Here is a 15,300-nt window from a genome sequence, read left to right on the forward strand (position 1 = left end):
TTATTTTTGTTACATGATTCAAATTTTTTGTTTTTTAATTATTGATTCGTAATTCTCATTGAAATGAAAAGCTGAATTTATGAGTATATAACAAGATTGGCTTATGTATATGTATCTTAGCAATTTCCTTTAAATGAATTTTTATGTTTCTGTTCATAAACTAAAATTAGCAGCTTTTCCGTCTTCTTCTTATACTTTAGATACCGTTAGAAGGCTCTTGTGTGATGATGCTTGTGATAATTTAATTTGAAAACCTGCAACTTGACCGCTTGGCCCTCTTTTCAGCCTTGCACTTGACTTGGCAATTAGCAAGAGCCAAGAGGTGTCTCTGCATCTCTCTGAGTGTGTGCGTGCATGTGTGTGTGTGTGTATTATCGTGTGATATACTAGCCATGATGTGTAACCGGTTTACTACATGCAGTTACCACTGTCAAATGCAAGTTGACGCCGAATCGCATTCCCAGTTTGCCTACTTTCCAGTATGGGGATCAATTGACATATATAGTACCCCAAGATGCTGGATGTTGGATGCGAGACGCTGGTATAAAAGCCAGATGTTGGCCTTGAAGCTAACACAGTTCTGGCCAAGATGAGGAACCAAAATATTCTCGGAACGCTAGTCATGCTGCTGATGTTGTTAGTCTCTTTGGCAAATGGTCTGACAAAATTACCGCCGGGTTACTTTATGCGTCTGGATGGCATAGCGCCAACTCAAATTGGCAAAGGAGCCTATAGATTGGCGGGAAATAGACCAACTGGAGGCTGGCAGACATTTTCCCAACAACAACAACAACATCCATATCAGCAGAGAAGGCAACCATTGCCGCAAGTGCCAAAAGTCTATCAATGGCCCAAGAAATTTGCTAACAAAGGTTGAATGAAATATTCTTTGAGAATTTATTTATAAATAGAAATAAAATAAATTAATGCAATAAATTAAAAGCAGATGAAAGATGAAAGTTTCGTTTGTTTGGCTAAAAAGCAGAAGCATAAGCTGGCATAAAGCCGGCATTAGGAGGCGTTGGATATAGACCAGGCAACACAGGACCTCCCTGGAATCCAGTGGGTGGTGGTGGTGGATAGAAACCATTGTTTGTTGTTGTGGCCCCTTGCAGACCCTGAATATTGGCCATATTGACAATATTATTCAAATTGGCATAATTATCCACCGATGGCTGAGGCACAAAACCATTGGGCAGCTGCTGCTGCGGCTGCTGCGGAGGAGGTGGAAACACTGGCGAAGGATACATCAAGCCAGTGGGATAACCCTGTGGCACACCAAAGGCTCCAGGGAAACCGCCATTAGGATAACTAGGATAGTTGTTGGCTATATTTGTTTGCAGTCCGGGAACAGGCAAAGGATATGCAGCACCAGGACCATAATATAATTGTGGATAGCGTGCCAATTGCATGCCACTCAATCCCATTTGATTCATGGCCATGGGCATGGTCATTGTTGGGGTTGTATTGGCCATCATTTGTACCTCCGCTTCCGTTGTGCCAGCTGCTGCTGTAGCTGTTCCTCCAGGCATTGCCACTTGTTTCAACTGTCGCTGCTCACGGGCATGATGATCCTGCAATGGTTGCCCGTGCAAATGGCTCACATTGGCCATAAGAAGGGCCAAGACCAGAGATTTCACTTGAAAATTGTTCAACATTTTCGTTGACTAACTGTTGACTGACTGTTTGCTTCCGTTTCGCTGTGAAGGCCTTTTAAACCCCGACATGAAAGACAAAAATAACGAACAACCAGGGGGTAAACTTTCTTTTGCAATTTTTTTCCATTTTAAAGGTGATTTCTTTTATGGTTTTATTATGTCTGTCAGCAAAAATAAAAAAAGAAGTCCGCCGCACATCGAACAGCCGACTTTGTGTCTCATGAACAGTTTTGTAATCTCTTTATAAACAATTCACACTTTTAGCCTAATGCTAAAAGTAAACAAGGTGCGAAATATCTCATCGCCGGATGAGTGAATCTTAAGCTGGAAATCGTATGGTAGATCTTGGAGCTGGAGCGATGACTCTGAACACTTTTTCTTGGGCCAGAAAATTGAATATTATATTGCGCTCAGCTGTGGTGAATTACTTGTTTAAAACGAAAGACTTGTTAAGTCACAAACTTGATTTTGTAAATACTGCCTGAAAGTAGGCAACATAATTTGGAATAACTTTCTTTGTGAATTGTAGGTGGAGAGGCTACGTTGATATGCCGTTAAGTCGTTACTTAAAATAGGAACTTGAAAGTTGTTTCAAATGAATTATTAATCAAGTTTAGTTAGGAATTAAACCTAAAGCCTATCGATTAGCTTTGAAATGTCAAATGTTATTCAATAGGTTCTCACTTAATTTCAAGTTGCTCAACAATGTTAGAGCCAAAAACGAGCGAACAAATTAGTTATTGGAAAGAATAAAATCGAATGAATCGAATAAGGACATACTTTCCAAGTTGGGTGACAGTTGTAAAGTTCGCTGTGAAAGTATTGCAGCATTCTGCGGGGAATTAGATGACACCGATTGATGTTTGATGATTGGGACTCATATCTTGATCATCATCATATTCATTTCATAATTTCAAATCGATGTTAAAAACTTTATCTAAATACCATCGCTCCAACTAACTTTATATTTACAACTCTAATTCATATAGACTTACATAACTCTGATATTTTTTATTGTAAATCTTATTTGCAAAGGGTTCTTCAAATAAAAATAAATTGCTAGTTGTTTTTAATTTTGTTTAGTTTTTAATAAATAATAAATAGTATAATTTATCAACATGTTTCAACAATAAATATAGACCTGTTCATATCCCTTACAATAAATAACAAATTGGTATTAACAACAAAAGATAAAGAGGCAATAAATAATTTCTTATTTGCCATAACTATCGGTGTAGGCAGCACGTTCACGATCGGCGCGGTCCTTGCGAGCCTCGAAGGAGTCAAAAGGCGAATTGCCCGACGAGTAACCACTGTCGGAACGACGATTGGCCAGTGTCAAGGTAGCAGCTCCATGTTGGCCATAGACCGCACTGCTGGGATAGCAGATGAAATAGTCTCCTTGATAGTAATCCCGATTGGCCCGCTTCTGACGGACTAGGTCGCCAGTGATATCTGTCTGTGAGGTGAAGGGAACTGCCGAGTGCACTGGATTACCGCTAATATCCGTAGAAGAGATAATGGGGGCCGATTGACCAATGGCCAGAACAAGCGACAGGACGAAAGTAAATGTGATGGCGGATTGCATTTTGTTTGTAATCTTAAAATTCACTGTTAGTTGTTGAAAGTTATTTTTTTTTTTGCTGCTTGTGATCTGCTTCTATTGAGCTTCCTGTGGGTTCTGTGTCTGCTTGGAGATTTGTTAAACGTTTTTATACTCTCCCTCTGAACATTTCACACTATGCGCTAATTATTATGGCAGACTCTCCGATGACAGTAGTGTGAGCAAATAATAAATGTTGAACACTAATTTAATTTGCTATACATCTTTCCATATAATTAGCGCCTTTTTTTTTGGACCGCACAACATTTCCGTCAATGTGGTTTATTTTCTTCTTTTGTTTTTATTTTTAATATCAAATGCTCAGACGTCAAAGATAACTCCCCCGTTTGTCACGTCCTTTCCCCGTCCCCTGCTCAATATAAATTCGAATTGCGGTAGGCTTCTTTGTGAATCAACCAGTATATATATGTATATAAATTGATCAAATAACTCTTGCAATGTGCAAATAGACGCTCCTCTTCGTGTTTGGTTAGTTTATGGGTTTGGTTTGTTCAGGTTATTTTTGGCCATTTCTCTTGGTTTATTTATAGTCTACATCTAAATCTATTTAGTCTATTCTTGGTTCACAAGTTTGGTGGTGGGCCAAAGGGGCTCAACCTTTTTCACCTTTCGAGCTTAGGCGTTAATTTGTTAATTTGCCTAGTTTAACTAGAAATAGCTATGATTCATCTTCTGATTGAGTGATTTCGCAAAAATTTCCTTAAAGTTTGCTAATTAATTGGCACTGATTCATTTCACTTGAATTTACGTAAACCGAAACCTACCTCAAGTGACGGATTTTTATCCTGACGAAACAAAAATGGTGCCAAGTTTTAACTGGTACTTCATTTAATGATCAAAAGAAAACCGCAAAACATATATTTTAAAATTTGTATATATATATATAGGTACTATATATAGAAAATAAAGCTTTAAAGATACTTCTATTGTTGTTGTTGTTATCATCTCTGTTAATATATTTAATTAGTATGTTTCCCTTTTTAAAAACAAAATAAACAAAATTTACATAGCTCGCCTTTGCCACCCTCTTTGAATGTATAGACAAAATGCATTCTAACAACAATTTGCAGTTCTTTTGTGTTTTCCTTGTATTCATATATTTCACAAGATGTTGCAAAAATTTCAAACACCCTCAATACAAGCCCACCTCGCCACCCACTTGACCACCCCCCTTGCCATTTGATATGATGAAGTAACTAAATAAATTGTTTATTGTTTTTGTTTTTCAATACAGATGTTAATGATACAGATGTTGATGTTGACGATGTTAATGGAAGTGATGTGAGTTTAGATTCAAATATCGTTAAACTATCGGAAAACTTCTTTATGTTACAACTATTAACAATAAACATTAGGGAGAATAATGTGAGACCAAGAAATATTAAAGGTTAAAGCAAGATTTATTTATGTCAAGAAGGGTAAAAAAAGTTGGCTTCAGTACAAATGACTTGCATAATTTAAGTTTCCAAAACAGTTGCAAGCCCTCAAAGACTGAAGAGTTAGTTAAAGCACTGATCATAGATTTTGAAACATTTGAAAAAGATAGTTACATATTCTTCTTAACTAAAAAGAATTCCCCAAAATATTCAACAAAGTTTTTGAATTGGCCTATCTTTTCTTCACATCATTTGGTTGTAATTCTCAACTAGTTTTGGCGTTATTTTTAATCTTTTCTGCAGTATTGACGTTGCAACTCAGAGGTCCTTTAGAAGAGTCTGCCGATGATCTTAGATTTTGGTGGCTCTAGAAAAAGCTTTACAGGTAACCTGCTTACTCTTTTGAGCTGCCTTTGAATTAACTATCTTCAAAGTATTGACCTGAAATCTTTAGGACGATAGGTTCGATGGAACCCCTGACATGACATCAACTTAGAGATCTATTCAAGGCAGTCCGTCTCGATGATACTGTAGGTAAGTATAAAAGAACCTCTTTTGACTTCAAGTTGTATCGTTATAAACGGGTTAAATTGTTGATAGAGATTCAAAATATTGTCCTTTTTTCTGACAATTAAATTTCGTGATCCTAGCAAATTGCTGACCCCCTTAGAAACGTTCTAAAAAGCATCCACTTTATAGTCTATCATTTATAGCCAGCTTTTGGGAGCTCCCTTGAATCTTTTTGAATATGTTTTGCGTTTTCTATGTATAAAATATAATTTGTGCAATCAATTAATTATTGACAGCGTGACTCTTTGTGTGAATCATAGGCCATTGATCGCAGTCGACTTATCAGATTGCAAAGTTCACAAAAATCTCATTCAATTTGCATCTTTCATTCCATTGAAAGCGATATCTATCTAATAATAACACATCGCTAAGGTATTAATAGATAATAGCCAACGGAATATTTTGTGATATTTCATACAAATTCCACTGGCTTTTGGGAATATTTCTCAAACAGACTGAAAACAATAAAATTCTATCTATATATGTATACATATATTTGTAGACTGCTCCACCGGAGTGAACGATTGATAGAGTGCGCTTCGTGCGTTTATTGCTGGCTCCTCCATCCAGTCATCGATTAGCGAATCTATGAACCGGTCATCGACGTTAACAATTTAGCAATACATGTGCGTAATCTTAAGCCACTAGATCCAGCCCCCTTTTAATAAATCGAGTTTAAATCGGTTATCCAAATTTACACATTTATTTTTGAATTATTTTATTTATCGACCATAGAAGCTAGATTGAGCTGTAGCTGAAGCTTGAGCGAAGCTGTTACCGCCACCGTAAGGATAGCCGCCACCGCCACCATAAGGATAGCCGCCACCGCCGCCAAAATAAGGATTAGGATAGCCGCCGCCGCCACCGCCAAAATATCCTCTACGGCCGCCTCCGAAAAAGTGACGAACTTGACGAATTCCAGACCCATCTACATCATTTCGTTGCTGCCCATCAACATCTTCCAAAGTCAACTGTTGATTCTCGACGGGTTGAGAAGATATCAAAGTGCTGGCCAGGATCAGCATGAATGCTACAAGCATCAGATATGGCTTCATCTTTCTCTTGTTTTCGGTTCTCTACTAATGCTGTAAATTAGAAATCTTCCATCTCTTATATACTAGCCACCAAATCATCCTTTTTTTGTGCTTTGTGAACTCTGCCATCATTGCGATTTGAGAGTCTTTAATTATATTAAATTGGAATGACATAGAAGATGATTTCATCATAAATTGTAAATGTTTTTGTTTATCAACCAACAGGGGGAACTACCAAAGAAACCCACAGGCTAAAATTTCAAGTGACTCTCGTTTACCTTTCTCTTTCACTCTCTAGAGTCTAGAAATATTCTAACATATAATTGTCGAAAATCAAGTGATCTTTAAGTTAAACGGGGCTGGAGCTGGTGGATGATGATGATTTTTGATCCTTTCTTCTCTACCTGAAAAAATTTAGTCAAAGATCTTAATCTTTGGCATTTTATAAGCGATATATTTATATATATTTTAAAATAAGTTGTCAGCAATTATTTTAGTTTTATGAGTTGGAGAGAAATCGACTCAGAAGATTTCAATAATCTTGATTTTGAAAATTGCATTTAAAGCTAATAAGCCCCACTTTCCCCCAAGTCCAGCCCTGATCGCCCAAAATCCCAGACAACTTCTCACACACTCGGCAAACAAGCCTCTTTTTTTTATTTTTGTGTGTGTCTCTGTGTTGTTGGGGTTTATGTTTCTTTTTCTTGTTATTGCTTTTTAAATATTAATTTTGTTATCGTTATTTTTTTTTTTTTTTTTTTTGGATTGTTAGTGCACACAGTATAGAAAAAACCTGCTGAAATATTCAAAGCCACTGACCCCACCAAACAAAAAATACACAAGAGAAGTCAAAACATGTGTGGTCAATAATTCAATATCTATTCAATCAGCAATCCTTAAACGAAATGTTTGATATACAAAAAAATCTACTCATTAATTATGGTCATACAAAAAAAAAAAACAAACTTAATTTTGACGCAAGTAAAACAGGTTTCAAAATTAATCAAAGCAAATGGTTTACTAAATTACATCGACTAATACCCATTATTCTCGCTTAGTCAATGCTGGGAGCCAGCGATTCACACAGATTTTGCAGCAGCCCGACATGTGTCCAACTTAATTGGCAGACGTCTGGGCCAGGCAAAAATTTCATTTAATTAAAAACCTTTCCATGGACCTAATTAATTAGTATGATTATAATAATTATTTTCCAACGCAGACAGTTGGCAACAGTTTGAACTTTAAAAGGTGCAATTCGCCTTAGAAACTGAAGGCAAATGATTCACATTTAGATTAATACCTAAATAGAATTTTACAATAGGCACAAAATACTAAAACTAAAATCGCAAAACTTAAATTGGTAAAATGTTCATTAATAAACAAAAAAAAAAAAACACAGTTAAAAATAACGCCCACTGCAATTGACAAAATAGAAAAACCCACAGCGGAAGTAAACAAACTCATGTTGGTGCTTGAAGTCGACTATCAAATACCCATTAACAGGTTTTTAATGCTATTAGCTAAAATTACGTTCTACTTGATTCGGAAAAATGTTTCGTCTACATATGTAGGCCCCATTTTAGATCAGTTCTCTCTTCTCTTCACAATGTTTTGCCTTCAAATTTCTAACTTCGTCATATAATGGAAATCAAAATTTCATTAGATTAAGTCCTACTCTCAGTAAATTTTCATTTGAGTTGATTTATCGCTTAGCAAAACTGTAAAATTTCATATGAAATGTTTTTGAAATTATAATTTAAACTTAACAGTTGTTACCTGTGACTCGTTTCCCTCATAACCAGTGTGAGTTCTTTTAGAAACTGTGGAAGAAATTGTATTGAAGTACAACTTTTGGGTTAATATATGTTTATCTGTTCAACTTTCTGAGCTTGGCATGATAATTTAAGAGGTTGCTCAACAAATTGCTGGAGGAGACCTCATCGTTAACTTAGATTTGTATATATTGAAATTTCTTATATTATTTGTTTAAGATTATTGGAATTTCTACCACTGTATTTACATTAACTTGTTCTAAAAGCTTCTGTTAAATGGCTCATGAAGAGCTTCTAACTCATGAAAACGAAATATAAAAATGACTTCTTTCTGGAATTCGAAGAGGAGAAGACTTATTTTTCCTTACTTCACTCCACATGCTATTGAGCATTGGAGTTTTGTACTATCTGCAACTGGGCAGATCAAACAAATATGGTAAGAATTATAGTCAGTCGGTTGCAAACTGCTAAAATGTTCTGTTACCAGAAAGGGTAAATATCAATTGGTAGCTTCTAAGCGAATATTCTTTCGAGTCTTTTCAATTTGCAATAACTTTTTTATTTTAAAATTATTATAAAAATTATAAAAAGAAAGAACCGAAATTCATTGGTCTCCAATTTTCAGACAGTCGTTCAAATGAATGTAAATAAATGGGTAAACGAAGAGGAAGTTTTTCACCAGACGTTATAGTAAGTAATTAACTGAAATGAATGTAAGCCATCCATTATGGATCATACAGACCATATATACCTCTCTTGTAGTCAGTTGCTTTTCACATAAGCCTCAACACATATGCCCCATAAATCAATAGGTAGAGTATGCAAAAAAAAAAAAAAAGTTAACGGTGTGAATCGGATTTCTTGCCTTACTTAGTGACTTAGTGGCCAACATCTTTTGGTGAGACTCCCTCTCTCTTTCTCACTCTGTGACTAGACAAGGTCAATGTCGGGCGTTTCTTTGGCAACGAAAAACCAGTTGATGACGTTTTTTCTTTTCTTAATTTCAACTGATGTGTTTGGTTCCGCTCAACCAACTCTCAATTTGCGACTGTGAAGGTCTCTTTTTCATAGGTTTGTTTTTTTGGCAAACTTGGAAATTTCCTCGAGAATTTTGCTTTGCTACAATTTATATTTTAGTTTTGGTATAAAACTAATTTGGTTAGGTTAGAGCCACTTCAGTTGGTGGTTGAGTTTAGTGGAAGATGAATCTATTGAAAATTTGCAGTATTTTAAGTCTTTTGTGGGCTTTTGCTGCTGCCGCGGCTAAGAATGATAAGAGGAAATCGGATCAACCGCAAGGCAGGACTCTTGGTCTATTGACACCTTTACTTTTGGGTGGCGGTGGACTCTACGATGTTCCAGTCCCAAACGTGGGAGGAGGAGGAGGGGGAAGTGCAGCCAATGGAGGCGGCAGTGGAGCTCAATCTGATCCCCTAGATCAATATGGAGGGAATTATGGCAACTACGGATCAAATTATGGCTATAGACCAAATTATGGCTATGGTTATCCCTCGTATAACTATGCCTATCCAAATTATTATAGACCCGCCTACAATTGGTATAATGGAGGAGCCTATCAAAGACCATATACCTATCCTTATAACTACTATAGACCCACCTATCCCACTTATAATAATTATAATTATGGAGTAGGAGCTGGCGCAAGGCCAGGAGTTGGTGGTTATCCCTCTTATAATGCACAGAGCTCCATAGCCACTTCCGGTGGTGGCTACCCATCGTATAGTTCGCAAACTTCTCTATCTTCCTCTTCACCGGGAGCTGCTTCTCCTGGAGCTGTGGCTGGTTCCCAATTGACTCAAGCTCAGACAGCTCAATTGGCTGGACTTCTGGGTCAGGCTTTGGGTTCTCAGCTGCGACCCTTGTTAGCCAACGGAGGCGCTGGAGCTGCTGGCACTGCAGCTGGAGCTAATCCTCAAGCTTTAAGTGGCTTGTTAAGCTTACTTTCTGGTTAGCCTAGAATTAGTTACAGTATTAACCTATAAATAACTTTATATAGGCGATTTATTTGTAAAATTTTGTTACTTTCTATTTGTTGAATAATGAATAAAAAATTTGTTAATATTTTTTATGCAAAGAAATGGTTGAATTGTTGATAAAAGAATTCAATTAGAGCCTTCAAAGAAGAAGAAAATGCAATCACTTTTTGCTATAAAAAGAGCCACCTTCTCTTCATTTGTCAGTTAATTCAGTTGAAGATGGCTAACGGATTGCAACGTGTATTTTTCTTGGTTCTCATTTCAATGGCTTTGGTTCTAGCCATGGCCCAGAAGGAGTCCAGTGGACCACTGACGGATGATGTCGTTCGTGATGCTCGTGATCTTGGCTCTGAACATCATCACAATCATCATGATCCCCATGATCATCACACTTATCACCAAGGCCATCATCATGATGATCATGACCATCATGACCATCACCATGATCATTATGATTAGTGACAGACCAAAGCTCAATTGTATATCACTCAAACGACAGAGCTTTATTTCACACAAAGCTCATCTATCTATCAACGAGTCATCAACAATAATCTTTTTAAATAAACAAACTGCTAAATATAATCAAATGCATTTGACAAGCTTTGAATTTTTTATTACATATTATGCTAATTGTATTTTGATTTAGAAAAACAAGCAAATTATATCAACTGCGAAATAAATAAATGGTTTCAATCTTTCTATAAAAGACCAATTCAATCTACAAATCATTAACAGAACAAAACAAAGTCAAAATGCGTCTACTTTTCGTATCTCTCCTGGTGGCAGTTATTTGCTTGAGCTTCTATTGCGATTTGGCTCGAAGTGAGGACTATCAAAATCTTCTCGAAGTCAATGATCAGGGAGTAAATGATGTCAATGAAGGAGCACGTATTGCTCGTGGCTATGGAAACTATGGCCGTTATGGACATGGTCACGGTCATGGTCATGGACACGGACACGGACATGGCTATGGATACGGCTAAACTTTCTATAAGAATATCTTGAATCAAAACAATCGTTAGCTACGTGAGAGTTGCCATATCATAATCCTTTGTTGTACTTTACATAAGTTAATAAAAATCGATCTTCAAGTACTTTGTGCCTTAGTCTTTAAAGATTAAAAGGGTTTCTTGAATACTAATACACCAATTAACCGATTAAAACTTATGAAACTCATTTATAAGACTTAAAAAACTACATAAAATATCTATGATTTGTATTAGTATTAGCTAATGTTTTTTATGTAAGGTTGTAAAGGAATATGTCTAAAGAAGATTTTGGTTTAGAGCAGAGATTGTTAGCGACGATAAGCTTCGACTTAATGAATTTCTTTATTGATATGAACCAGAAAACACACAAGAGGCCCAGCCGAAGACTTAAGTTGTTTGTCTCCAAATGGCACATAATTTGCAATTTTGTATAATTTTTTGTTTAAATAACAATAATAACAAAAATGTAGGTACAGTTATCAGATATTTGCAATCCCCATATAAATAATACGTTTTTGGCATCTGAAATTAGAAACTTAGCATTAAAATGGGAATCCAAAGTATGATTCTACATTTGGGATTCTATAAATGGTTGGTTAATAAGAAAAGTATGGATTTTGCAATTTTCTGCAGTGCACATAAATGAAAAGAATGAATCAAAAAGGTAGGAGATACTCTGTCAATATAGACAGACTTATTACAAACAAGTTTTACGTTTTCTATATGCGCATAAAATGAAGGCAAGTGGCTTTCAATTTACATAAAAAATAAACAATATTTTGAAAAGGTTTTACAGTTATTTCCTTTTTTTTTCTTCTAGATAAAAGGATGACATTAAGTCATATCATTACTTTTTTGAGTTTAAGTACATATAATCATTTAGACACTATTCGAAAGAAGGCAATGGAAATGAGGGATTGTTGGATAGAGATGTGGCTAACCACTGTATAAAGTTCTTATCCTATTCTCAGGGTCTTGTAAATAGTTTCCAATTGATTAAGGTGTGGATGTCCCAGCTGGTTGGCCTTATGGATGAAGCATTGCTTTCGTCATTTGTGAGCTAATCCTCAAAGTTAGTCTAGGCTAACCGGAAAGTAAGCTTCATTAACGGCTTAAAGCTACTAAATTACTGGTTAGCCTAGACCTAAAAACATTATACTTGCACTAGTAACCTATTAATAATTAGAATATTGTAGAATAATTTGGAGTTTGCGACATTATGAAGCTGAAAATTTAAGTTGCTTTTGTTGTTTTCTTGTTGTTTCCTAATGCAAATTGAAATTGTTTTGTATAAGCAAAGTGTTTCTTTTCTCAATCAAGCAAAAAGGCGTCAATGAATTCAATTAGAACCTCTGGAAGAACAAAGTGCAAGCACCTTGTTAGAATGGACTATAAAAGAAGCTGCCTTCACAGCAGATGTCAGTTAATTCGGTTGAAGATGGCATTTGGAATGCATTTGGCATACTTTCTGGTAATCATAGCATTGGCTTTTGCTTTAGCCATGCCCCCTCAGGTTGAGCCCAGAGCCCAGCTTTGGGATGATGTTGACCAACAGGAGCAGCAGGAGGCAAGCGAACGTCAGGCACGTCATCTTTGGTCTTGGGGTGGCAGCCCATGGTACTCTTGGAGCTATCCCAGCTACGGTGGTCCATATTATTATGGACATCATCATCATCATTATGATTGGTATTAAAATCTACGAGAGATATTTTGTTAATAAACGACTTAAATATTGAGCTTTAATAATTTAACAAAAAAATGAGAATCCAGAATTTTGTGCAGTGTATCTAAAAAGATTTGAGTTGTTAGCATATATGTTAAACTCTCAAATATTGCCATTTAATTTGAGATAGTTTGCCATAAAAGAACTAAGCACTTAAATTTTAGACATTATGACTAGGAAGAACTAGTAAAAAAGGCATAAACACTTCAATAATAATAATTTATAGCAACTTAAAGTGCAAAATATTTTCTTAGAAGGTTTAGCATAAAATATGCACTTAATGCCAATTTTGATGTATTGATATTTCTTTCTAACAAGGTCCAATCAAAGTAGCATAAAGTAAATAAAGTGCTTATAATAAAGGCGGCAGTCTTTAATATTTAAAAATATTATAGTTAAATATTTAAAACAGGGTATACAAATTTTACTAAAATATGATCCTTTCATCCTTTTTGAAAATGTAAGAAACTCGGATACTATTTAAAAAAAAAGTATTTTTGAATGTTAAATGAACTTATTTATAGATTTTTTTCTATATTCAAGATATTTTTTACGCATTTCTTTACGAGATTTAACACAAATTACAATGTGGTCTTTCGAGGCGTTCAGCTTACGTCTTTTACAGTGTGTCAAAGTTAAGATAAAAATGTCGAATAAAAACAAATCAAATAATCAGGACTTGAATTAGTTAATATTTTTTTAATTCTTAACTTTTGTATGTTTATAATATAGTTCTTTAAAAAAGTACTAGAATCTTTTTTAAGCCAAGAATTTTGAAAGTTTTAGATTTTTCCCAGAAACTTCTAGAAAATGAAATGGGTCCTTGATATACTCTACTCTTGATATACTCTATAATCCATGAATGGTTCAAACAGCCATATCTAGCAAGGTATCCTATCAAAATATTAAGATTTTTCGACTTCAAACATTTCGAAATATTCAGTTTTGGCAGTTTAGTTTGGAAGTATATTCAAATTACACGATTACTTTGGAAATGATCTATTTCGGTGAAGTGGGATCTCTGAAAGGTCAACAAATATTTGATAAACTTATATATACAGAGCTGGTCACACCCCTTGGACTTTCCCACTGATTTCCTCAGGGATAAGTTTTTAAAAGGGGCAAGATATTGTATCTTAGAGATCATATAGAAATTTCTAATTTCCAAAAGACTAAAACTTATTGCAACACTTTGTGAAATTTTGTTGACATTTGTTGTTTATGAAAATCACAATTTAATGGGTATTAACGATATAAATTTTTGTTGACATTCTAAGGCAAGACATTGTACAAGGCCAAATCGTAAATTTTAAGCTGGTTTTTACAGATCAAGTAATTAGAGCGCTGATAAAAAAAAAGAGAAAAAACAAGCCCACAATGAACATATAATCAATAATATGAACCACTTAAGGCAGCTGGCAAATCAACTTGTTAACTTGTTTTATATTCTGTTCTTTGTTTTTCTACACCTTTCCCCCAAATGAGACATTAACATTAAATATCAAATCCATCAGTAACAACAGCAACAACAGCAACAAAGATTATTAACAATAACAACAAAAGCAAGTGCAATAATACGCAGAACAATGTCGGCACCAAAAAAAAAAAGCCCCCCAAAATATAATATACTCTAATATGTATATGAGAATATATGTATGTGTATGTAAATTTAATTTGCTTGCATGTGTATTTGTGTGAGTGTGTGTGTGTTATTACTAACCTTCTCCGATCTTAGAACTTATTGATGCGTATGCAAACAGGAACGTCAACGAGAATACATCGCATCGCATCATCTGATCATCAGCTCAGACAAAATAAAAGGCCCCTGATCTGTCCCAAAGATCAACAGTTGCAACGAAGATTTCAGAGCACCAACAACCAACGAACAGATCAACAACAAATAAGAGGAGTTACATATATATAGTATTGGAAAGATGCGTCTAACTTTAGTGGCACTTATTGGCATCCTGTGCCTGGCCTATGTCTATGCCCTGGATGATATTGATACCTCTCCAAATGGCGAACAACCAATTGGACTCTTAGATGTGGCCGGTCCTGCAGAAACACATGATAACACTGGCGCTCGAGAGGCTAGAGGTGGCTACGGAGGCTGGGGAGGCGGCTATGGCAGCGGCTGGAGAGGCGGCTATGGCAGCGGCTGGAGAGGCGGCTATGGCGGCGGCTGGGGCGGCCGTCCAGGATGGGGAGGTGGCTATGGAGGTGGCAGATGGGGTGGCGGTAGATGGGGTGGCGGTTATGGTTGGGGCAAGTAAGTTCCACCCAGTTCTAAGACACTTTTGTAACTTTTGTTTAAATGCCTGCTTTTTGTTGTGTCTTAATAAATAAATAAAATTCAACTGTGCAAAAAATCCCACAAATTGTATGCTTTGAAAATCAGGGGGGAGTTTCCTGTGGTCAAGTCTCGTAAAAATATCTATTTGAAAAAGTCATTAAACAAATTCTAAACTCACAGGTCACACCTTCTTACTCATACGCACTTCAACTGGCCTGAGTAAGCAAAAAACACAAGCAAGTGTGTGTGTGTGTGTGTGTGTGT

General features: G+C 35.9%; 5 protein-coding genes across 5 annotated transcripts; 2 read left to right on the forward strand and 3 right to left on the reverse strand.

The window, feature by feature from the left end:
- Positions 1–974: 974 nt before the first annotated feature.
- LOC137578118 (uncharacterized) lies at positions 975–1,658 on the reverse strand. Its single transcript, XM_068291765.1, has one exon. The coding sequence runs from the start codon at positions 1,656–1,658 to the stop codon at positions 975–977; it is 684 nt and encodes a 227-aa protein (XP_068147866.1).
- Positions 1,659–2,721: 1,063 nt separating this feature from the next.
- Positions 2,722–3,353, reverse strand: LOC137577273 (uncharacterized). The gene has a single exon (XM_068290696.1). The coding sequence runs from the start codon at positions 3,244–3,246 to the stop codon at positions 2,872–2,874; it is 375 nt and encodes a 124-aa protein (XP_068146797.1). The 5' UTR covers positions 3,247–3,353; the 3' UTR covers positions 2,722–2,871.
- A 2,555-nt stretch (positions 3,354–5,908) lies between these two features.
- Listericin (listericin) lies at positions 5,909–6,298 on the reverse strand. The gene has a single exon (XM_068291206.1). The coding sequence runs from the start codon at positions 6,281–6,283 to the stop codon at positions 5,951–5,953; it is 333 nt and encodes a 110-aa protein (XP_068147307.1). The 5' UTR covers positions 6,284–6,298; the 3' UTR covers positions 5,909–5,950.
- Positions 6,299–9,236: 2,938 nt separating this feature from the next.
- Positions 9,237–10,007, forward strand: LOC137578120 (serine, glycine and glutamine-rich protein). Its single transcript, XM_068291767.1, has 2 exons — positions 9,237–9,683; positions 9,738–10,007. The coding sequence occupies exons 1-2, from the start codon at positions 9,237–9,239 to the stop codon at positions 10,005–10,007; spliced, it is 717 nt and encodes a 238-aa protein (XP_068147868.1).
- Positions 10,008–14,567: 4,560 nt separating this feature from the next.
- LOC137577142 (ctenidin-1-like) lies at positions 14,568–15,112 on the forward strand. Its single transcript, XM_068290536.1, has one exon. It carries the CDS (start codon positions 14,678–14,680, stop codon positions 15,014–15,016), a length of 339 nt encoding a protein of 112 aa, XP_068146637.1. The 5' UTR covers positions 14,568–14,677; the 3' UTR covers positions 15,017–15,112.
- The last annotated feature ends 188 nt before the right edge of the window (positions 15,113–15,300 follow it).

This window comes from Drosophila tropicalis, unplaced genomic scaffold (assembly GCF_018151085.1).
Source record: "Drosophila tropicalis isolate 14030-0801.00 unplaced genomic scaffold, ASM1815108v1 contig_593, whole genome shotgun sequence".
NCBI lineage: Eukaryota > Metazoa > Arthropoda > Insecta > Diptera > Drosophilidae > Drosophila > Drosophila tropicalis.

Bases quoted from the DNA above. Each gene is read 5' to 3' on its own strand.
- LOC137577142 (XM_068290536.1), top strand. From the start codon at position 14,678: ATGCGTCTAACTTTAGTGGCACTTATTGGCATCCTGTGCCTGGCCTAT.
- LOC137577273 (XM_068290696.1), bottom strand. From the start codon at position 3,246: ATGCAATCCGCCATCACATTTACTTTCGTCCTGTCGCTTGTTCTGGCC.
- LOC137578120 (XM_068291767.1), top strand. From the start codon at position 9,237: ATGAATCTATTGAAAATTTGCAGTATTTTAAGTCTTTTGTGGGCTTTT. The intron at 9,684-9,737 runs GTAGGAGCTGGC...TATAATGCACAG, and splicing joins ATAATAATTATAATTATGGA to AGCTCCATAGCCACTTCCGG.
- Listericin (XM_068291206.1), bottom strand. From the start codon at position 6,283: ATGAAGCCATATCTGATGCTTGTAGCATTCATGCTGATCCTGGCCAGC.
- LOC137578118 (XM_068291765.1), bottom strand. From the start codon at position 1,658: ATGTTGAACAATTTTCAAGTGAAATCTCTGGTCTTGGCCCTTCTTATG.